We start from the raw sequence: 25,388 nt of genomic DNA, 5'->3' as shown, positions 1-25,388 counted from the left end.
TATGCTACGTTGACAGTTTTCAATTAAAGCTCCCTTGATTTTTCTTGCCACCTCCCGCCAATTTATTGCTATCATTTTTAAAAGGGAAGTTGTCAATGCCATTCCAAGAGCTTTGTGTTCATTAACATGGTTCGCCCACTCAATGCGCAAGTTAGCAAGCCGCTTTATATTTAGAAATTTACTTTTATTTTCATTTACCCTCGCACCTGATGCGGAACAGTATTTTGCAAGTATCATCTCTAGTTGTGTCACATCTGTTTGGTCTCTGATGATTACGCCTACATCGTCCGCGTAAGCACCTACCACGGTCTTTCTTCCTTGAATGGTAATGCCTGTCAGCCTGTGCTGTAGCTGTCTCAAGAAAGGTTCCAGTGATATAACGAACAGGAGCATGGATAAGGGGCTTCCTTGGGTAACACCCCCTTTTATTTCAATTTTTTTTTGTCAGTTGACAGTTAACGGAGATTTGTGCAGTAACACCCAATGCCATGTTCTTGATGATGTCGATGGTTTTTGGCAGGAAGTCCATTCGGCTCATTGTCTCTGTCAAGTATTTGTGATTAATTTGATCAAATGCCTTATGGAAGTCTATGAAAAGCAGTCCACATTTTATGTTACTTGCCTGCGCTAGCGCAATGACATCGCGATACAAAACCGCAGTTTGTAAAATCGTCCTTCTAAAAGCACAAGTCTGCTGTTGGCCTGTGATGTCAGCGGTGCATGGTGTAAAGCGCTTGTTAATTACTCGAGCTGTAATTTTATAATCTGAATTTAAAAGCGAAATCGGCCGTAGGCTGTTTATTTTTTTGCAGCCTCTGTTCCTCGGGATCAACACGATTTTGCATTGTTTGAACTCTTCAGGCACTGGCTTTCCTTGTAAGACTTCATTGACAATTTCGGTGAACTTTTCTCCTATTAGGGTCCAAAATCGTTTATAGAATTCAATGGGCAGTCCGTCAGGTCCTGGAGATTTTCTAGCAGGGGAGCTGCACACGGTTTCTAATACATCTTCCTTGGTGATGTCAGAAGAAATGTTCTCATCATCATCTCGCGATATTCGTGGAAGATATGTACCAAAGAGCTCATCGGATTCTTCTTCGTTTGTTTCCCCTGACGCATACATACGTTCATAGTACGCTGAGATCTCTTTAATTATTTCCTTCTGGGTGGTGGTTATGGTACCATCATCTATTTGAAGTTCATCCATGAAACTTCTTCTTCTATTCTTGGCGTGTCTGACAAGGTGGTACAATGCAGCAGTCTCATCTTCAGTGACTGACTTTGCCTTGGATTTTATTTTAAGTCCCTCCAGCTCCTTACGTTTCAGACTTATTAACTTTGCTTTCATTTTCTTGATGTCTTTTGATCTTGTAGGAATTGCATCTGTCTGATCGTATAGGTCCCTGAGCTTGGTAGTAGTAGACTTCTACAGTCTGTTTCCTTTCTCTGGCCATATCTATACTAAAAGATATTAAAACTTTCCTTAGCTTCGGTTTCGCTCGTTGGGTCCACCATTCTATCACATTTGGAAAGTTGTTCAGTGAACGGAGACACATTTCCCAAGCTCTGGTTAGGGCATCTTCTAAGTCTTCTTCTGATAATAACGATGTATTTAGATTCCACTGGCTTCTTACTCTTCAGGTAGGTTGTGGTGTTAAATTTACGCAGGTCAACAACGCACTGTGATCGGAAAAACTAACCCAAGCACGACTCACAGCCCGTCCTCACAGCTTTACTTCTGCCAGTACCTCGTCCCCTACCTTCCAAACTTTACAGAAGCTCTCCTGCGAACCTTGCAGAACTAGCACTCCTGAAAGAAAGGATATTGCGGAGACATGGCTTAGCCACAGCCTGGGGGATGTTTCCAGAATGAGATTTTCTCTCTGCAGCGGAGTGAAAATCTCACTTGCCCGAGAAAGGCAAAGGTCCCGATTTCGAGTCTCGGTCCGGCACACAGTTTTAATCTGCCAGGAAGTTTCAAGTTCGTAAACTCTTTTGTTTGGTAAACTCTTTGGAATATTGTTAGTACCGCAGAATGTAGTAGTAGTGGGCATGCCTCTGATGGAATCGGACGTGGTTTTATGATTGAAAATGGCTCTGAGCACTATGGGACTCAACTGATGTGGTCATCAGTCCCCTAGAACTTAGAACTACTTAAACCTAACTAACCTAAGGACATCACACACAGCCATGTCCAAGGCAGGATGCGAACCTGCGACCGTAGCAGTCGCACGGTTCCGGACTGCGCGCCTAGAACCGCGAGACCACCGCGGCCGGCTTTATGATTGACAATAACAATGTAATTTGTGGTGTTATAGAAGTGAATTTTGTAAAGATGGCATGAAATTGTAAGAATTTGACAAAAAATAAAATTCAAGAGTAAGAAAGGCAAATCTTCAGACATTATTATGTCAACTGGAACCCAGAAAGTTAAAGAAATTTCAGCCCTTAGAATCCGGCTGCAGCCAACAACGAGAAAATGAAGATAAGTAAAATTCCTTTTCTTTTTTTTTGATATCTTACGCTCTCGAAACTTTTTAAACTAATGAATAGAATGGAAAATTTAATGTTGATGTGTGGGAGGGTAAGATTACAATTTCCACGATCAGCGAAAGTGTAATGTCCTTTTTCTGTGCCCAGCCAATGTTCTTCACTTTGTCGTGATGCTTGAAAGCGAGGCCACAAAATACTATCTGTTATAACAGTCAATATTTGTTGATTATGTCCACTATTTGCACTAATTTGAGTCTATATTCGGGGTTACACAAATATTTTAAAGTGTTTTTTGTCAATAAGTGTAGATTCAAATGATTACTATCGGCTAGCTGCGTTGTTTAGCGGTTGCCACCAAGGATGTTCATTAACAATTATAGTCGGTTGATTTGCGTTTCAAAATCAGTTCATATCTTTGATTAGCGTAACACATGTACACCGAATTAATTCCTCCAAAAGACACAGGGTTCATTTAACACAGCACGATGTTTCGCCCGTTGAAAACTATTTCCTTTAATATTAATATGGCAGGCACTCCGTCTTCAGGCCACAAGTGGCCCATCGGGACCATCCGACTGCCGTGTCATCCTCAGTTGAGGATGCGGATAGGAGGGGCGTGTGGTCAGCACACCGCTCTCCTGGTCGTTATGATGGTTTTCTTTGACCGGAGCCGCTACTATTCGGTCGAGTAGCTCCTCAATTGGCATCACGAGGCTGAGTGCACCCCGAAAATATTAATATGGAATAAACTATTATTATTGTCCAGAGAAAATCCAATATTCGGTTCACTTCTCTATTCGAAATCGTAGGACATTATAGCTTTTCCTTAAGTCGGTTGTTATTAACACAGATCCTTTTACACTCCTGGAAATGGAAAAAAGAACACATTGACGCCGGTGTGTCAGACCCACCATACTTGCTCCGGACACTGCGAGAGGGCTGTACAAGCAATGATCACACGCACGGCACAGCGGACACACCAGGAACCGCGGTGTTGGCCGTCGAATGGCGCTAGCTGCGCAGCATTTGTGCACCGCCGCCGTCAGTGTCAGCCAGTTTGCTGTGGCATACGGAGCTCCATCGCAGTCTTTAACACTGGTAGCATGCCGCGACAACGTGGACGTGAACCGTATGTGCAGTTGACGGACTTTGAGCGAGGGCGTATAGTGGGCATGCGGGAGGCCGGGTGGACGTACCGCCGAATTGCTCAACACGTGGGGCGTGAGGTCTCCACAGTACATCGATGTTGTCGCCAGTGGTCGGCGGAAGGTGCACGTGCCCGTCGACCTGGGACCGGACCGCAGCGACGCACGGATGCACGCCAAGACCGTAGGATCCTACGCAGTGCCGTAGGGGACCGCACCGCCACTTCCCAGCAAATTAGGGACACTGTTGCTCCTGGGGTATCGGCGAGGACCATTCGCAACCGTCTCCATGAAGCTGGGCTATGGTCCCGCACACCATTAGGCCGTCTTCCGCTCGCGCCCCAACATCGTGCAGCCCGCCTCCAGTGGTGTCGCGACAGGCGTGAATGGAGGGACGAATGGAGACGTGTCGTCTTCAGCGATGAGAGTCGCTTCTGCATTGGTGCCAATGATGGTCGTATGCGTGTTTGGCGCCGTGCAGGTGAGCGCCACAATCAGGACTGCATACGACCGAGGCACACAGGGCCAACACTCAGCATCATGGTGTGGGGAGCGATCTCCTACACTGGCCGTACACCACTGGTGATCGTCGAGGGGACACTGAATAGTGCACGGTACATCCAAACCGTCATCGAACCCATCGTTCTACCATTCCTAGACCGGCAAGGGAACTTGCTGTTCCAACAGGACAATGCACGTCCGCATGTATCCCGTGCCACCCAACGTGCTCTAGAAGGTGTAAGTCAACTACCCTGGCCAGCAAGATCTTCCGATCTGTCCCCCATTGAGCATGTTTGGGACTGGATGAAGCGTCGTCTCACGCGGTCTGCATGTCCAGCACGAACGCTGGTCCAACTGAGGCGCCAGGTGGAAATGGCATGGCAAGCCGTTCCACAGGACTACATCCAGCATCTCTACGATCGTCTCCATGGGAGAATAGCAGCCTGCATTGCTGCGAAAGGTGGATATACACTGTACTAGTGCCGACATTGTGCATGCTCTGTTGCCTGTGTCTATGTGCCTGTGGTTCTGTCAGTGTGATCATGTGATGTATCTGACCCCAGGAATGTGTCAATAAAGTTTCCCCTTCCTGGGACAATGAATTCACGGTGTTCTTATTTCAATTTCCAGGAGTGTATATGATTCGCTGCTATGAATGGTCACACTTTAGCTCGATAATAAATGTCCAAACAGGGTCTATAATCGAAAGTCAAGCAGCGACGCAATGTTTGAATAGTGTCGGCACCGGTTTGAATTACCGCGATCGACGGTTTAACACCTGCGTGTGCTTGTAGGCTGAATAAGGGAAGTAGGCTTGTCTCAGCTTTATGTTATAATTTGTTAATGAAACCCTGCGGTCGGAACAGACAATAATCACTGCAACCGATAACTCGTACGAAGGCGAGAGAAAAGTTCAGTACGGTAAATTATTCCGTATCTAACACTTGGATTCCCGCTTTCACCAAGGAGTAGAACGTGGAACAGAAATCAACAATCAAAGAGTAAATCACAGAACAAATGTCGCTTGTGTATAACGTCTCTGGCGTCCAGCGGGAAAGTTTCGCGGCACTGTACTTTCGAACACCCGCGCATGTCACGGAGCTGGACGATGACAGAAGACGGCACAAATAGTATCTTCGGCAACAACTACTGTTCTCAAGTTGGAATTCCTGATATCGATCCTTTATCGATCGAGGTGTTCGCTGGATGTTAGAGTTACCTCAGCTCTGTCAGTTATCGTAATTTTGACAATAAAGTAAAAGAAAAGAAATTACTTTTAATTAGCTCGACTTCCAATGCAGTTAATTATTTCACGCAGTGCCGCATTAACTTAAGAGGCACAAATACTCTGGACTCAAACGCTAAAAGTTCGGAAACTAAAATCTCCAACACAAAGACTCCCAGATTCTAAAGACTCTCAAACACTAAAGACGTTAACAATATGTACGTTAGGTTTATTAGTAGTTGTGAAACAATAGGTACGTTCGTTTCAAACTCTTTGATTAAAGCCCCTTGCTACTTTGCATATAATACTTGTAGGCGACTTGCCTACAACAAATAATTGCATAGCCGTCCGGTATAATGTGTTGACGAAAAAATATTTATTCGAAAAAACTTACAATGAGAAGAAACTAAAAAAACAACAGAGAAGTAACAAAAACTAGGGGACTCTATAGTCTTACGGCAAAGATAAAAAACAACACATTGGCAAAAAAATACTCTCGCGCACTTTTGGTATCACTTTGCACGAGACATGAAAAATATCACTGCCACACAGCCCCCCCCCCCCCCCTTAAAGTGCGGAGCCCCAGGGGTATCTTGATACTTGAATTTTACTCGACGTCCAGCTCTCGTGTGCGTCGGGTGTCTCGGGGGCGGTGACGTTGTTGTTTGTGGTGGTGATTCACCTGTCTCGGACGATGTACTGAGAGGTGTTTCGGTATGCTCTGCGCCCATGATGTGTTGATGCACAGGCGTGGTGTCAGAGGTCGGAGAGGGTAAAACCCACGCTGGCTTGACACGTTCAATCGATACCTTTGTCGGAACACTGTTTGTACATTATGTCCACGGTATGCTTATTTCTACTCAGCACCTGAAATGGGCCCGTATATGGTGGTTGTAAAGGCGATTTGACTGAGTCTGTCCGCAACATTATGTGAGAATAATTGTACAAGTCTTTGTGTACAAACACCTTACGGCTGCCATGGCGAGAAGGTGGCGAGCAACGTATATATTTATATCACGTCGGGGTCACCAATTATGTAGGCGACTTGCCTACAACAAATAATTTCATAGCCGTCCGGTATAATGTGTTGACGAAAAAATATTTATTTGAAAAAATTCACAATGAGAAGAAACTAAAAAAAACAACAGAGAAGTAACAAAAACTAGGAGACTCTATAGTCTTACGGCAAAGATAAAAAAAACAACACATGACCAGAAAAAAAAAACTCTCGCGCACTTTTGAAATCACTTTGCAGCAAACATGAAAAATATCACTGCCAGATACTCTGTTCCGTTGCATCTTGTTTTTTATTTAATTTCCTCATCTTTAAAACGGGAAATCATGATTTTATATGAAATACGGGAATTGTTCACGGCCAGTTAGAATAAATTTTAGCTTCAGAAAAGACTAGGTATGTAACGAGGGGGCCACAGGCCCCACGCCGGGCTGTAACGCTAACCACTATTACGCGTCGCATCCAGTACAGCCCGCATCAGTATTGCGAAACTTTGCTACCTCGAGAGTCTCTCTAACCATGGATAACTCGGAGGCTGCGCATCTGTGACTGATAAACGCACACCCGTCTGCGTGCGCAAATATTTACTCTGATATCCACAACAGAGCGTTGGCAGAAAAGTCACCTTCCCATTTGCACGCACACGCCTGCGAACTAGAAAAAGTACCTTTGTCGTGAAAGAAAAGGTTTTGGCATACCGGCGACGTTTACACAGCTTTCAAGCTGTAGCGCCAGACGATTACTATGTGTATGCTAGCAACGCAAACTATTTGGGTTTCCTGCGAATACTAGTACTTAACTACGCCGTCTCTATGAGCAGGTGATGTAGAGGAGTTTCACACGGTTCCAGATGAAATACGTTACGCTCCTAAGCACGAACTGCTGTAAAAATATACTCCTTTTGACACACACACACACACACATACATACACACACACAGCAGTGCGCTGAGTGAGAGAGTACATGTATTCATATGAGGCCGGTTGAAATTCTAAACTTGTCACTTTGATTGAGATTTTCCGTTGCTTCTCTAAATAGCACCATTCTGAAATTTTGCAGATAAGAATATTTGGTAGGCTTTTTCTATATCTGTTTAAAATATAAAAAAAAATGATTCAAATGGCTCTGAGCACTATGGGACTCAACTGCTGTGGTCATTAGTCCACTAGAACTTAGAACTACTTAAACCTAACTAACCTAAGGACATCACACACATCCATGCCCGAGGCAGGATTCGAACCTGCGACCGTAGCAGTCGCACGGTTCCGGACTGCGCGCCTAGAACCGCGAGACCACCGCGGCCGGCTTTAAAATATAAGATACAAAGGAATTTCAGTCATTGGTTGCGAGGAGGCACTGACTGAAATCTTTGGGGAAAATTGAAAATTTGTGCCGGATCGGGATCCGAAACCAATGTCTGAAAGTCTGTTATGTCTTAATTCATAATAGTTGCTGGATCACAAAAATTGTCTCTGTTCTTCCGGACATGTCCGAATGTAACACACATGGTTGGTACTGACATGAGCCACCACCTGCAGTTGGCTGTACCCAGTGGTCTTGATGGCATCCGTAAACACCCTTTCCACATCTGGAATGATTCCTCCCGGTACGCCGCGCGGATTGGCCGCGCGGTTTGAGGCACCATTTCACGGTTTGCGCGGGCCCTTCCCGCCGGAGGTTCGAGTCCTCCCTCAGGCATGGGTGTGTGTGTGTGTGTGTGTGTGTGTGCTGTTCTTAGCATAAGTTAGTTTAAGTAGTGTGTAAGTCTAGGGACCCATGACCTCAGCAGTTTGGTCCCTTAGGAATTCACATACATTTGATTCCTCCTGGTATGGACACAGAGTGGATGCTAGTTTCCTTGCCATGTCCCTAAGGGGTCCCATTACATGCCTAATGTTGGAGCTCCCAACTACCAGTAAACTAACCCTCTGTGAATGCCCAGACCTTGTGGGCTGAGAGGCTTCCTCCGAAACAGGGCGAACAACTCCGTCTAGCTCAGGGACTTTGTCAAAGTCAGCGTCCGAACACGTTAGTCAGAAGAGCCAGTGAGGCCCTCCGATCGGCCCCTCAGAAAGTCTTTCACTGCCTGCCACAGCTTGGAACGACCTCCCACTCGACCACGAGTGAGAGGTCAACCTCAGTGCAGGCAGTACCCAGAGTGGCCACAGTAGCTGACCGATCGGAGGTCATTTGGGATGTGCTGCACCTCTCTTCAATTCCCACATCCGGCCCCGCACAGTGAAGCCTACTGGCAGCAGCTTTAATCTGTGTGTCTGAAGCCAACACCACCTGGAACTGTGAGCGAAGGGTCACCAACTCAGCCGACATCTGAACACAGCAATTACAGTTCCTATCCGTACTAAAGACGGCGAAAATACGCTCAAGACAGCTAATATCATCGAAGCTGTGCCTGATAAATAAACAAACACGCATGAAACTAGCTAGTTTAAAGTATAGAGAAAGGAGGAAATTTAAAATCAGTCACTTCTTAAGAGAAGCTGTGTCAAACACAGGGAACGAAACGCTGTCTTCTGATTTGCTGCAGTCACGAAAGCTAGCACCAGACTGCAGCTTGTAAATATTGCAGTGGCTGTTCAAATACAATGCAAATCCCTGGCGCGATGAAAACTGCGGTACTATGCACTAAACAGTAAAGAAATCACCAAACTGTGCCTAATAAGCACACACACATAAAATTAACGAGTTTAAATTAAAGAGCACAGGGAAAATTTAAGATAAGTCGCTTCTTACGAGAATTTGTGTCAAACTCACAGAACAGAACGCTTTCCTCTGATGTGCTGCAGTCACGAAAGCTCACACGAGACTTGGCTAGCTTCGAGCTGTCCAACTGCTTGTTCACCATCGTAAGCGCTCAGGTGATGTCGTGCGGTCATGTTGCCGTACCACACGGAACGCCGCATTAATCGGTTCCACAAAAACCTTGTCAAACACCATACTGCGTAAACTGTCGAATGCATACAGAGCGTTCGTGCATAGGCCTCGCTGCAGTTAACACGTCCCGCTCTCTACATTTCCTCGTAGTACCATTTTTTTTATGTCGTCTTTGTGTCGAGATATCTTTCCTTTCGTCACAATTAACATTTAACCTAAGGGTGGGAAGTCGAGTACTCGAGTGCACCAACTGTCTATGAGTTGTGTAAACTTTATACGGTGAGTTATTCTATTTTAATTGTTTTTGTATCGTAACAATTTAAAGCGAAATTGACTGTTAATCGACCGTGACTGTTTAAAAAATGATGAAAAAGTTTTTCAGAACCCGCTACCAGTCACAAAATTTTTTGACTACTTAATTATTTAAATAAGCAACATGTTTCGAGGTATAGAGACCAGTTTCAGGCTACAATGACAATACAAATCATTTAACAAACGTGCACATAGATTTTAAAGTTGTGCTGCCAAGATTGTACAGAATATGTTTGGGGTCGTGTTTTTGTCCTCAAGATGAGCTCTGTACCTTGAAACATGTTGCTCCATTAAATAATTCAAGTGGCAAACAAAGTCTGTTACTGGTAGCGATCTCTGAAATACTATTTGTGTATCGTATTTTTTTAAGGCAGAGATTGGGGACCAGCCCAGCCTTTGCCTAAAGTGGCGTGGAAAATTGCCGAAAAATCACACTCAGGCGAGCCGATGAGCCAGACAAACGATCATTAATTCGCTGCACAGATTCAATTCTGGTTTGGCGTACCTCCATATCTCGCAAGTGAGTGTGGTTCGCATTAAGGTATATGAGCAGATCTGATTATGTCATCTATCAGTCAATGATAAGTAGACTGGATTCTGTACTGAAAATAATTCTTCTTTAGGATGGAATGCTTCCATCAAGTATCGGTGGGTACGTGTATGATTAGAACTGCAGACATCTGTGACAACTAGACTGGATAACGGGGTGTATTAGCGTTTTTCATATTTAGTTTTGTTACCAGGCCTGGTAGGCTTGATTTGAGAATTTACTTCACCAATATTAATTTGGAAGAAAAGTCAACTGTGTTTTGATATCTGTTCGAATATTGCAAAGATTATCATTATCATCTGAAGCATTTGGTGGATTTCATTCGGTTTGTGGTATTAAAAAATTATCGCTTTTCATTAACGCTTCTTACCTTAGCTATCTTCTAGATAGGTTTGTATTATCCACTAAACAACAGTGCCAGAATGTACAGCTCCGACAGAAATCAGTGCAGTCTTACTTTACACACTTTCCTTGTGATATCAAGTCCCACTAGCTAACTGACTTAGACTAAGTGCAAATAACCCCAAGTGCGATCCTGTTTAACTCATGATAAATACAAATTCCACTGAACTATTTGCAGAATAAAATCAGAGCCCTGGACACTGCCAATTGTTCTAAGCTTCACTGAACTATTGTGAAATATCGAGACCATCATCTCGAGACCACCTCGGGTGGGTATACCACCGCCCAAACCAAACCTGTATCCCCCGCCCCCCCCCCCCCCACTATTTTTGTTTCTATGAAAATTTATCCCAGCTTTACTTCCCGCGCCATAACTATGTACCCACATACTGTTATCCAACTTAAACTCGCATGCTAACCTTTGACTAAACAGAAACTAATTAGAATAGACCTGTATTAAATGTGCAATTGAAGTAAAGCAGTTATCTGGCCCTAATCAAAATTTCCACTTACGTTGCGTCTTGACAACATTGTTGCAGATTTCTCGAAAGCACAACAGCAAACAGCTAGCAGACAGTGGCGAAGCTAGATTTTTGTTTCTAAATAGATATTCAAACCGTTGCTCGTGGCAATGCATAATGATAAACAGTGGGATGGGGAGAGTAACTATTCCTATGAAAAGATTTTCCAAGACAACTATTTTGGAATGAAGTGTGTATTCAAAAACACAGAGTTAACTTCCCGTGATCTTCACACATAACATTGTTCTGAACAATACTGTGCTTAACAAAGTGAACAACGGTTTAAAAAGGGCAGAATATTAACATGGAATTTCAATAAAAATCAAACAGCTTAATCGACTGATATATTACTGCATGACTCAGGGAATTGGGGTAGTCTTCTCTCAGCTCTGAGCAAATTAACGAGCTGACAATAATCATTTCTAGCTGTGCAGTGCTGCAGTGTCAACTCAAACTTCTTCTCTTCAAAAATAATAATATTATTCAAAATTTATATTCTCTTCGCTTTATAATATATACATGACATTTATTCCTGCTGTACTTTACAATAAATCTTTCTTCAACTAACAGATACAATCACGAGTCAATACAGCACTCCTGAACACAACCGCCACTTACCACACTTCAACTAAGAATGTATCAGAGAGTTCAAAGACTGTGCCACGACAAGACCAAAGATTGTTTAACAGTAACATAACTTGCTCTCTCTCTCTCTGACGTGCATATCGATAAAATACAAAAATCAAAATCACATGACCACCTTACAAACTGACATAGGCCTTGTCTCTGCAACTCCATCTGGAAAAGTGCAAGAGAGGCAAGGTGGCCACCACCTTATATAAGTTTGTCACCCCTCCCCAGAAATTCCAAGCATGTGTGTCACTTAACGACTTACAGCATTCAATAGCCTTAGTGTATAATTCTTCATACAATAATGTAGTTTCGCATCTGGATGTACCATTAGATGCATGCTAAAAATCTGAACACAAGGCAAAGCATATTCAGTTCTATGTAAAATAGCTCACCCCAAATTATACAAAAGCATATTTTTATTCCAGTGGTCAAATTTAGATAATAGTCCCTGCTTTGAATAACTGTTGTATACACATATACAGCATTTCCTTTGTAGCACTGCAGTCAGATTTTATATGGCTGTAGCCATCTTTAAATTAAGGGCAGAACTATGCAAAAAATAAACAAATTATTAAAAATAAGTCACACAACTCGTAGAAACTAAAGGTTGTTGGTGATGTGTTTGTATATGTCTGCCCATACATACTACCTTGCTGATGGTGTAACTGACTTGGCTTATAAAATATGAGCGAATAGTTATTTAAATAATACAACATGTATCTAGCTCAGTTGATGCACATCGAGCACTACTATTTGATAGGTTGATCTCTTTTGAGCAATAGAATTTACAAAAGTTATTAATTATTTACTAAATTTCCATTAAAAGAACCTTCTTGGCACTGTAACTTCTTTCACAGATTATATCCATATCATATCTATATACGAACATATTCGTCTTTTTCTCCTCTTTCAACTGGTGTATCGTGCTTCATTGTAATAACAATAGTTAGTGCCACAAGTGTGCAAATATGTGCAAATCCAGTCATCTCTTTGTGATGTCATATGTTGTTAGCACTTAGATTTGACAGTTTCGCATGACCCCCGTCACGATGCTTTACCGTCAAGGCAAACCTCACTGCTGTGGCAGCCTCCACGCCACAGTGCGTCTAATTCAACCACTCCACTCGACCAAATCAGTTATTTCAACTCGGTTTGTCGTACTTTGGCACAACCTAGTTCACTTTAAACGTGTCAGTAGAGGCATTCTGTCTTCTGTTTCTCGCTTACGAAGGACTGTGCTATGTATCTACATTCCACACAAATTTGACTTTTGAAACTAGTTGCCTTACCAACATTTTTTTTTATTTACAGCATCAGTTCTTAGGGTGAAAGACCTTGTGAAACATGGCTGAAGACATAAATTCCTCATTGCAAGCAAGAAAGACGAAAACCCCACTGTTCATGACGTTTTAATTGAATTCGTCGAAACGTGTGTCGCGAAGAAAACAAATACATTTTAGCATTTGCATGGACAGTAGCAGCTACCAGTACAAAGGCGACAAAAACGAAGAACATGGCCGTTATTATTTCAACAGTATTCGTGCATTGAAAAGGTGTAATACTGTAAAATATTTACGTCGCTGCATGCAGACAAGTCAGTTACAGACTATTCACATAGCAACATAAATTATGAGGTTTCTGAAAACCACTATTTTACTCTAGACCACACACTGAGAAAAAAATTCGCACAATTATCATATAAATGCCGGTTTTTGTAAAGGTTACTTTTTCCTCTCTGCCGAAAATGACGAAAGTAGCATTTTAAATACCATTAAAGTTTCAATAAAAAGTAAAAACAAAAGAATTTAGCTTGTACAACTAGGTAGTTGTCGACTCAACACTCGTCACTATTGACACACGCTGCGACCATTCTCATGCTTAGTCCCTCTCTCAATCTAATCTCTCTCCGTCCCCCCCCCCCCCCCCCCCGTCCCTCCTCTCTCTCTCTCTCTCTCTCTCTCTCTCTCTCGCTGTCTCACCTATACACATCGTCCGGAACCGCGGGACTGCTACGGTCGCAGGTTCGAGTCCTGCCTCGGGCATGGATGTGTGTGATGTCCTTAGGTTAGTTAGGTTTAAGTAGTTCTAAGTTCTAGGGGACTGATGACCGCAGTAGTTAAGTCCCATAGTGCTCAGAGCCATTTGAACCATTTTTATACACATCGGGGACATTCCGCTACACACACACTCTCTCTCTCTCATCCACATGCAACAGTCCCCCGAACCGCCTCGAAGGATTTCGTCGCGTTGCCATCTTTGCTTCGCTGTCCGTGGCTACATAAGCCCTTGCCGCGTAGAACGGAGTACAGATCTCACCTCGAATTTGTGATTGCAATGCGTAGTCCAATCCGACATACTAAATCTGCACTTTACTCGTGGACTGCAGTATACCTGATTTGTGTTTGGTATTGACTTCAGCTGTAAAATGCAGTAGCTTGTGGTCAATATTATTCAACGTTTGTCATGTTGTGAAATTAATCTGTTGATTTTAAAACACAGAATGGAGTACTGGCTTAAAGTGCTGCAACAAAATCTTGTATCGAAAGTTCAGAGGTAATTCGCTCGGGAGTGTGGCATCAGCTTCCGACTAAGACTAAGAGACCGAAGAAGATAATGTAACTATAGCATTTCAAACACTAAGATATCTGACGACCCGCTAATAGCAGCAAAAAGAAACTACGACGAATCTTAACATTAATCTCGGATCTGTTGATTCTAACGGCTCTCGCCTCTGTATGTTTCGTAGTACGTTATTTCCGAATAGTTCCATAGGTACCTGCTAATATGCACCGATATTTAGAAGCGATACACCCCGATTGCAAGGACAAAAGTGAAGAAATTTTTATTCGGAAGGAATAACAATTAATAAGAAATCAAGAAACTATGAAGTATGCGAGCAAAACTGTGAATGAAAAAGCCACACCGAACGAGGTGGCGCATTGGTTAGCGCACGGGACTTACATTTGGGAGGACGACGGTGCAAACCCGCGCCCAGCCATCCTCATTTGGGTCTTCCGTGATTTCCCTAAATCGCTCCAGGCAAACGCCGGGATGGTTTCTTTGAAAGGGCACGGCTGACTTCCTTCCCCATCCTTCTCTAATCCGATGAGACCGATGACCTCGCTATTTGGTCTCTTCCCACAAACAACCCAACCCAAAAAGCTACAGACGCATCGTCTTTGCGCAGCTGTCGCATTACACAAGCGACCGAAGCGCACACTGTCGCTGAGAATATGATAAAACCATGCCTGACAGACATAGCACAATGTAGACTCGATGAAAAACCTGCAAATCATTTTGTTACAGTGCTACTTCCGAACGATACTGTTTCTCGTCGAATTAACAATCTTGCGGACTACGTAAAACGAAAACTAGTTCTTCGCATACACAATGCATAGGTTGACACTTCAGATAAACAACAAAATGGACCCATTGTCAAGATCAAGTAACTGTGACGGATGCCAGGAATTTTATATAGGTTAGATCGGACGTAATTTCAACACCAGATTTAAAGATTAATAATTCTATAGCAGAAACATTACAAATAAGCAAGAAAGGAGGAGTTAGAGTTACATTCGAGGGAATGGATATATACCCGCATGCTGCCAGAGCGGGATGGTATGTTGAACGAAAAGAACTATGTAGCACAAGGTTTTCTGCAGAATTTTAGGCGAGTGTTTACCGGAATGGGATAAATGTTGCAAATGTTTCTTTACAGTTGGGGCGGAATCAGTATCTGCCTTCAGTCTCGTGAAAGTGGGTTTTATGTAGCGCGCTCGCTTCCGTATGTATGCGCACTAGATTGAAATGTTCATAACAGAGCATGTATCTTGTAAACCGTTCGAGGGGACGAAACTAGAGTCAGGCAAACGATAGCACGCAGGGAGGAGAGCATTTTTCCATCTACAGCGATATAGCAGATGCTATAATTTTTATTATTTTTTTTTCAAACCAGTACTGTAATTTCTTAAGAATCACAGACAGCTAACTATAAAAGAGAATTTTCTGCTACGAAAAATATGAAATTTTATCGCTTATGTTGCTGTACACCAATACAGTGAGGTTTTCCGTAAGCTATTGATCTCTCTGGTCGTCAATTGCTTGTTTAGTAAAATATTCTGCTTCAGGATTCTGTCGCTAATGCAAGGTGAGTTTGTGTAAATTATACTATGTTTTGGCAAAAGAAACAAAATTAGACCTATCAACAAGAGAAATGTAGTTATTACTCATAAATGATGATGCCTCTTCAAATGGTTAAAAGTTAACAATTCAGGGAACAATAAGTCGCCGATTATGTTGCAATTTTGGCGGAATCCAGTAATCAATCGTATTTTTAATAGTGAACGACTGCGATGAAAGTTTATCAAAAGATTTTCTGTCTGCTGTTACGAAAAACAAGCAAAGAAATATGAAAATAATCCGCAGCAAATAATGCACAATATCTTTGTTCTTAGCCGCATCAGAGTGAAGCGGTGAACTTCTTCATCTTAATTATCTTTTGATGTGTTAAGGATAGATTATGTACTGTATATTTACAATTTATTTTAACATTAATGAGATTCTCAAGCAGTTCATACAGCAATGACTATCACATTGTCGTTACCTTGCTAACCACAATTAACAGGCATCAAATTTGTTATTTCTAATAGAACAATTCTGCATTTTTGCAGCGGGCTAGAACTAGCCCAGTAACACTCAAAATGGTTCAAATGGCTCTGAGCACTATGGGACTTAACATCTGAGATCATCAGCCCCCTAGACTTAGAACTACTTAAACCTAACTAACCTAAGGACATTACACACATCCATGCCCGAGGCAGGATTCGAGCCTGCGACCGTAGCGGTCGCGCGGTTCCAGACTGAAGCTCCTAGAACCGCTCGGTTACAGCGGCCGGCCCAGTAACACTCCTTCATAACTCTGAAGCTGTGAACACACTGACGACCTGCAGAATTTTGCCATCTATTCGTCAAAGTCAATATCACTGATTTATTAAGAGGTATTTGTAGTAAGAAGATTCACTTCCTCACTCTGTACGGGTATAGGAGCGAAAAGAGGCTACGGTATGCTATTTGCTGTAATTTTTCATGTGACGAAGATATCTGAAGTGCAGAAAGAAAATCCTTTGGTGCCTTTCATTGTGTCGGTTTACAGTAACACAAGAGAAGAAATTTCATGACTTTTATACTAACAAATTCTTTTTTCACTAGCTGTCGGTGACTCTTAAAAAATTACAGTACTGATTTTAAAAAATAAAATAAGAACTATAGCTTCTGCTATATCGCCGAAGATAAGAAAGCTTTGTATGTTAACCATATTTGAGAGCTATCATTTGCCAGAATCTCGTTAGGACATCTTGAAAGGCTTTCGAGATATATGGAATATTATGAATATTTCATTCCCATGCGAGTATAATCGTAAGGAAACAGGTACATAAAATCCATTTTCTTGAACCTGGAGGCAGATATTGATCCCCTCCCAAGTTTAAAGAAAAATCCAAAATGTTAGCTTCATTTCATACACAGAAATATATGGTCTAATTTGCACCAAACGCCAATTCATAGCGACCCGTATTTTTCATTCCAATGTTTTCGAATTTTATGCTCATTGTCGAAACATCACAATAAATATGACCACTAGTGAAATGATGATGGGCACTTCCGTGTGAAGCTCACATATAAAGGTACAAGTAACGTAGAAATCAAAGATTTTGTGCGGAGCCCTCTACCGACAGAGGGCTGCAAGTACGTTGACTTGAAGAGTAAAGATGTAGAAAGTTAATAATGTTTGTGTCACTTCAAAATCTGGAGTTTTCACGTAAAAAATTTAGAGGCATTACTTTTAGCACATCCTCGTATCATGAGTTGTTATGTTTATGCAGGTATTCCATTAAGGCAGTAATGTTAATTTAAAGTATTGATGAATGTGGAACATTGTTCTCGCTCGTGTTTACTATGACATTGTTTATGTACTAAAACGACAGGTGCAAATTTGTGTACATTAACAACAGGAGATGGTGTAAATTTTCGAGTATAGCAGTATCACTTAAAAATTGTTATTCATGGTAGATCATGGAATAAATGACAGTGATAGTACAACAGCCGGGGTGGAAAACGGAATTGTACGTCAATTAATTTGTGGCTGTGGGACTTGAAATAAAAAAAAAGCCTTGTTGGGAGGTAGACGTCCGATGAAAGATGAGGTCATGAAAGAAGAACAGCACCTCATTTTGACAATGTCTGGGGATAAATCGTCTGACATTGGCCAGGAATGTTATGGTATGGCCAAACTTTCTCTAAATTAGGATGGAAGAGCAAGACTTTGATCCACCTTTTAAGCATCGAGCGGCGCATGGTCTTGCAGGACACTGAATATGCGATATCAACTGTAAAATTATGAAACACAGCTTACTCGACTATGTGTGTAAATTTAGCGACGTTACAGTATTTCCCAGCGAGTGCCTTACTGATTCAATCATTACTTTATCGAAGTGTTAAAAAAGGAAGGGTTAGAGTTTAACATCCCATCGGCGAAGCGTAAGCTCATGTTAGGGTAGGAAATTGACTGTATCCTTTCCAAAGCAACCATTTCGGTATTTGCCTTAAGTGACATAGAGAAACCGCACAAAATCCAAATTTGGATAGCCGGACGCGGTTTCGGTCCACCCAGATGTCTGTCTAGTGTTACCCAGGGCCGTTTAGAGAACATTTTTCCACACTTGTGACATATTTGTCCTCTGTAAGTCTGTCTTTGTACAAGATGGTTGAGGGACTTCTCAATGTTAAATGTAAAATTAGAAACACCTTCAGTCGTGTATATTTTGAATGTAATTGATTTATGTGACCAGTTTTGGCATTTCACTACAGGGAACTGAAGATGGTTTAGTGAAACGCCAAAACTGGTCACAAAAATCAATTACATTCCAGATATAGACTGCTGATGTTTTTTTTTTTTTTTTACATTTTCTGTCATTTACCGCTCGCAATCCTCCTCCCTCCCCCCCCCCCCCCCTCCTCACTCTCCCACCCCTTAGGTTTGTTTTCGTTGGCTCATGGTAAGATTTTTTAAAATAAGTGTTATTGCCGTAGAAAGGGATTGATTTTTTTCTTTTAAAATGAATACTACAGAAACATTTCTCTGGAACAAAACAAAACTAAATTAAAATGAATACTACATAAACATTTCTCTGCAACAAAACTAAATTTCTGAATCGTATTCCAGTACTGTATTCTAAAAGAGATAACAATTCTTTCCTTGTAAGGTAATTCTTGAGATCTTTACAGCCTTTCAGTGAGAGCAGAATTATATTGAAATTTTTGTTTATTTGTTGACACATTCAATATTAAACTTCCTGGAAGGAATGAAAATATGAGATCATTATCTTTTTTCAGTTTAATAATGGAAATATTTAATCCTTTAACTTTATTTTACTTTCCGTCGGAGAAGGTAAGCCACAAATATAAAAAAATCATCCAATTTTACTGACATATTAAACGTAAGACACAATTTAACTGCGTAGTACTATGTTACGTGTGGAGGAAACTCATCAGTAAGACGTTAAATTTTAGAAAATTTGCCGTTAAAGTAGTTGAAGAGTGATGAACATCATAAAACATTTTTATGTTTAAAACTGAAAAGGAAAACACAAAAATGTGAGACTAGTTAAGTCACGCATAATTCCTACAGCTGTTCAGTATATCCTTTGGATGTGAACATGGTACTGAAACCTTTCTATCCTTTACTCTAGCAAAATATTTTAAAACAGAATCTGAAATGGTATCTTGAGGAGAATGGATTAAGTGGCCTAAGTTAATACTGTCGTTCATGAGAAAGGGTTGAGATAAGGTGTGTCTTCATCAACTTTAGTTTTGGAAATCATCTTTCACCGCTATCTACTGATACAGGTAAGGCCAGAATAATTCATAAGCTTATAAAAGTATTGGGGGAAATTGTCAATAAAACTGCTTTGTGAAGTACGTCCACCAGGAAGAATGGGCACTGAGCTCATTCGCTTTGACGCCATATTCATCACCATCACTTACCACAGCCTGAAGAGCAACGTAGACGGTTTTAGTTTACCATCACCTCGCATCTACAGAATATGAATATCCTATAGATAGCTGAAGCTTCTACTATGACTGCCCACATCCTCATATCTATCTTTTAGTGAGTAGATACCTGAATCGAGAGTAATGTAAAAAACCTTTACCTTAGAGTAGTACTCTGCTTCATCTTCATGAATAGGTTCAGTGTTAGACTCCTTGGTAAATTGCTTCTTGTCTTTCCTGGGACGAATTTTCTTTTCCAAGTTTGTCTGCAAGAACTTTTGCATCCGTTATCACGTTAGCAAAACTCTCTTCTGGTCTCGTCTTTATGAGTAAGCTGTCAACACTTACAGGTAAATTCACAGCATTGTGTAAATTTCCAGTGACTCTTTGGACAGAATTTCTCGCAGTTTAACGTAGTTTCATACCAGATAACTGTACCAATCTGGATTCTGGCGGCTGATTGTGTCCTTTGGGCCTTAAACCAGCCCTGGTGCTACCACTGTTGATCAAGATGCTGTAAAGGATCATTTCTGCACGAGTGAATGTCACAAAATGTCGAATACGTAGTATGCTTACAATGTATTGCATTGAGATATTCTCAGTTCTGTCACGTAACAGAATGTAATTTTGTTTCTTTTTTATATAGGGTCACCAGTGCTGGAGCGAAGTACCAGTTGATGATACAGGTGAGTTGCCTGACGTTCACTAAATAACTATTCTTAGAAATACATTGAAAGACGCTTAAGCTACATTTACAGCCTCTTGAAAAGACCCCGAAGAGATATGACTTTCGACCAGAAAGTAGCTGATTCGAAATCGGGAGGTGGAACGAATTTTGATCATTGACATTTGGACAGCAAAGAGAGGGGTGATTACGCTGTAAAGCACTTGACTACCACTCTTTGCACATATGTCCTGGGATAGCCCAAACCTCTCGTCTGTGTCTCAGGGCAAAAGAGAATGTGGCAGTGTTGATGGTTATGAGTCCATTGTCAAGGGATGGTAATTATAGCAGCCCATTGCTGCTATTTGGGAGAAATAGGCTGTATACGTGCATTTAGTTTCAACTTGTACGTTCCTTTCATTCCATGTTCATCCCTAACGAGACAAACGCGACACAACACTACAGAAGCACTCATTCAAAGGACATCAATAAATGCTTGGCATCTAGTAACATGTCGGAGGGAATGCATGGCACACCTCCCCAAAAGAGACCTTTCTCAGGAGAAGCATAGGGGATTCCTGTGTTGACCTCAGATCCAGCTATTTTAGTGTGTGACTGGTTTAGGGTTTGGTAACCTACTTTTCGATTATTTCGCGTAATTGGTAACCGGAAGAGGAGCATGTATTCGCCCAAACAGTTACAGTAGGTGCTTAATATATTAATTTCTCAGTATTTTGCTTCGAATCCATTGGCATGGTGTTTATAATCTGTGACAATAGTAATAGTTATAAAATGAGAGTACGTTGCCATGTTTTACAAGATCATTGAATTTAAAAAAATCTCAAGTACTATATAAAAGACAATACGTAGTGTAACAAATGGTAATTTTGATTGATTCCAAACAACCGAAGGACTTCAGGAAGGCAGTCCCTTTCCCCTTTAACCTTTATCACAGTCATGGCTGAAGTTATGAAAGGAGTGAAGCAGAACAACAATAAGCACACCAACGCATTTGTATTTGCAGATGATGTAATAATTTGGGGTAATAACAGATAAAGAAGTTCAGGAGAGTCTAGGCACCTCGAATGATCATGTAATATCACATGGATTAATAAATAAATCATAAATGGTTTCAGTGTCTATCAACAACAGAACAAGGAAGGAAAAATGAGCCTGGAAGATACACAGCTGGAAACAGTTGACCAATATAAATATCTTGCGTGCATCATTTCAAATGATAAGCATGGATACAGCATGAGATCAGTAACTGAAGTCAACACTCAGCCCCATCCTACGACCACGTTTGAAGTGTGCTCTGAAACGAATAAGTCTCCTTAAGATCAAAGCAGACTCTCCTTCAGTCAATCAGTCATACTATATCCCAATAGTAACATGTGGTCAGTCAACCTGCACTACACCCAAACAGATCGACAACGAACGGCAAGCCGCTGTAATGAAATTACGATCTATGAGCCAGAAAACTAGAAAAGATAAGATTAGGAATGATAAAATAAGGGAAGAAGTTGGAGTGCACATACGCTTGAAAGAAGAAGTTAAAAAAATGGCTCTGAGCGCTATGGGACTTAACATCTGTGGTCATCAGTCCCCTAGAACTTAGAACTACTTAAACCTAACTAACCTAAGAATATCACACACATCCATGCCCGAGGCAGGATTCGAACCTGCGACCGTAGCCGTCACGCGGTTCCGGACTGAAGCGCCTAGAACCGCACGGCCACACCGGCCGGCTGAGAGAAGTGACAAGTAGTTGTCTGAAATAGCTTGACCACGTCAAACGAATGGACGAGGGAAGGACAGCAAAACATTGGCTACACAAACGTGTGATTGATAGAAGCCCAGTAGGACGATCGAGGTATAGGTGGCTGGACCAATTGAAGGAGGATGTAAGAACAAGACGAGTCAGCTTGGGTACAGTTCTGAGAGACGAATTATATATGTTCTGACGAAAGTGGAGAATGCTCGTACACCACACCCGGGGAGCTGGAGCAGGAAACCGATGATGATAACAATAAGTAATTTCGTTTAGTTTAAATCATTGAGTATATTTATTATAAATTCTGTGGACTAAGTTCAAAATGGTTCAAATGGCTCCGAGCACTATGGGACTTAACTGCTGAAGTCATCAGTCCCGTAGGACTTAGAACTACTTAAACCTAACTAACCTAAGGACACCACACACATCGATGCCCGAGGCAGGATTCGAACCTGCGACCGTAGCGGTCGCGCGGTTCCAGACTGTAGCGCCTAGAACCCCTCGGCCACACAGGCCGGCTGTGGACTAAGTGCTGAATAACAGAAATATTTTTTAGGAAAGGTAAGGTTCCTACTTCGAGGCCTCATCTGGCTCACAGTCTGAATCTGAGGAAACAACACACACTCCACTGCAGGGTAGCTGGCTGATAACACCTCAAACATGTGACAAATCTCACTTTTATGATTATATTTTTGGACCATCAGATGCATTTCACAATACTGGCACCGGTTTCGACCACCCAGTGTTAATCTTCAGACATGCTGCAAGCAGTTTCCGTTTCGTTGTCAACAATACCGAAGGTGACCCCTGTTATTGTTTAGTATTGATGACGACGCAACGGTAATAGCTTGCACAATGAGAATTTAGACGAAAAATGACCACTGACTGGTCGAAACCGGTTACAGCACTGTGAAATCCTCACGTGATTGTATCAACAAATACAAAAATAAAAGAACTTTAATCTCTGAAACATGTCATTCTTTTCTAAATAAATCTCACAGTCTTCAGCTAAGGGATGCTTTATTCTAGCTCACTGTAGCGTCGAAATAGTTCATGTGAGCAAAAATATCCGGATGTCTGCTAGTGAACATTAATATGCGTTGTGCTCGCCGTTCACCTTTATGACGGTTGGAACTCTGCGGGAGACAATTCCAGTGAAGTGTCTGGATATCTGTGGAGGAACGGCTGCCCGATTTGTCTCAAGAGCCAAAACCACGGGAGGAAGCGGTGTTGCAGGCAAGTCTGGAACCTGTCTGGAATCAATTCGACGTTCTAACACATCCCAAAGCCGTTCTGTTGGATTACGTTCGGGGCTCTGGGTAGGCTAATCTATTTCAGGTATATTACTGTCCGCGAAACATTACAGCGCAGATGATACTTAACTAAAGTGTGCATTGTCTTGCTGACACAAATAGTCATTGTCTCTGAACCGCTCCTCTACTGTTTGCAGTACACAATGCCGTGAAAGTTTTCCATATCCTTCAGCATTTAGCGTTTTTGTAAGTGCAATAAGGGGACCACACCCTAACCAAGAAAAACACCCCCATACCGTGACACCACCTCCTCCGTACTTCACTGCTGGCACCACGTGCTATGGCAGGTAACGTTCTCCAGGTATTCGCCAAACGCAAACCCTCCCATCGGATTCCCACAGGGTACAGCGTGATTCAGCCCTCCAAATCACTCCCTTCCACTCATCCACTGCCCAGTGGCGTCGCTGTCTTCACCACCTCAAGCCTCACTTAGCTGAGAGTACGCAAATGTGAGGCTTCTGAAGAGAGTTCAAGCCTTCCACCTCATTATTTTTAACTGCACACTATACAGGGAGCGAAAGGCTATTTACAATTTGTACAGAAACCAGATGGCAGTTATAAGAGTCGAGGGGCATGAAAGGGAAGTAGTGGTTGGGAAGGGAGTGAGACAGGGTTGTAGCCTATCCCCGATGCTATTCAATCTGTATATTGAGCAAGCAGTGAAGGAATTAAAAGAAAAATTCGGAGTTGGAATTAAAATCCATGGAGAAGAAATAAAAACTGAGGTTCGCCGATGACATTGTAATTCTGTCAGAGACAGCAAAGGACCTGGAAGACCAGCTGAACGGAATGGACAGTGTCTTGAAAGGAGGATATAAGATGAACATCAACAAAAGCAAAAGGAAGATAATTTATTTATTTATTTAACCTGGCAAGATTAGGGCCATCAGGCCCTCTCTTACATCTAACCAGGCGTTCTACTTATTTTACATTCATATGTTTTAGTAGGCATGTTAAACTACATCTAGTACAAAAAGTGAAATAAACAATTAGAAAGACACACCTGGAAAAATACATACATATAGAGTTTATATTCGTAGTTCATAAGTACTGTTATAATTAGACATGATTGAAGAGACAGATTTTAGACAGGAGTGCTAGCAGCAGGGAGTATGAGGGTGACTCATGGTGAAGGGAGGAGAAGAATAGAGAGACATGATGAAACATAATTAAGGAAATATAAAGGAAAAGAAGATTGCGTGGCTAATAGAGATAGATAAAGAGGAAGGCATCTCAGGAGCAAGATAGGGGACGCTAGCTTTGCTATTTGACAGATGAGAGGATTGGCCTTGTACATTAATGGAATGTAGTCGAATTAATGGAATGTAGTCGAATTAGTGGAATGTAGTCGAATTAAGTCGGGTGATGCTGCGGGGATTACATTAGGAAATGAGACGCTTAAAGTAGTAAATGAGTTTTGCTAATTGGGGAGCAAAATAACTGATGACGGTCGAAGTACAGAGGATATAGAATGTAGATTGGCAATGGCAAGGAAAGCGTTTCTGAAGAAGAGAAATTTGTTAACATCGAGTATAGATTTAAGTGGCAGGAAGTCGTTTCTGAAAGTATTTGTACGGAGTGTAGCCATGTATGGAAGTGAAACGTGGACGATAAATAGTTTAGACAAAAAGAAAATAGAAGCTTTAGAAATGTGGTGTTACTGAAGGATGCTGAAGATTAGATGAATGGATCACATAACTAATGAGGAGGTGTTGAATAGAATTGGGGAGAAGAAAAATTTGTGGCACAACTTGACTAGAAGAAGGGATCGGTTGGTAGGACATGTTCTGAGGCATCGAGGGATCACCAATTTAGTATTGTAGGGTAGCACAGAGGGTAAAAATCGTAGAGGGAGACCAAGAGATGAATACACTGAACAGATTCAGAGGGATGTAGGCTGCA

At 41.8% G+C, this 25,388-nt stretch overlaps 1 protein-coding gene across 1 annotated transcript in view; it reads left to right on the top strand.

Annotated features, from left to right (window-relative positions):
- The window catches only part of LOC126416676 (uncharacterized), a 558,811-nt gene that overhangs the window by 121,833 nt on the left and 411,590 nt on the right, over positions 1-25,388 (top strand). The window contains exon 2 of the mRNA XM_050084484.1: positions 20,382-20,421. Coding sequence (XP_049940441.1) covers positions 20,382-20,421 — 40 coding nt within the window. The remainder of the gene's footprint in view (positions 1-20,381; positions 20,422-25,388) is intronic.

This window comes from Schistocerca serialis, chromosome 8, assembly GCF_023864345.2.
Source record: "Schistocerca serialis cubense isolate TAMUIC-IGC-003099 chromosome 8, iqSchSeri2.2, whole genome shotgun sequence".
Taxonomy (NCBI): domain Eukaryota; kingdom Metazoa; phylum Arthropoda; class Insecta; order Orthoptera; family Acrididae; genus Schistocerca; species Schistocerca serialis.
Note: the sequence above shows the minus strand (reverse complement) of the source record. Positions and strands in the feature narration are given on the sequence as shown.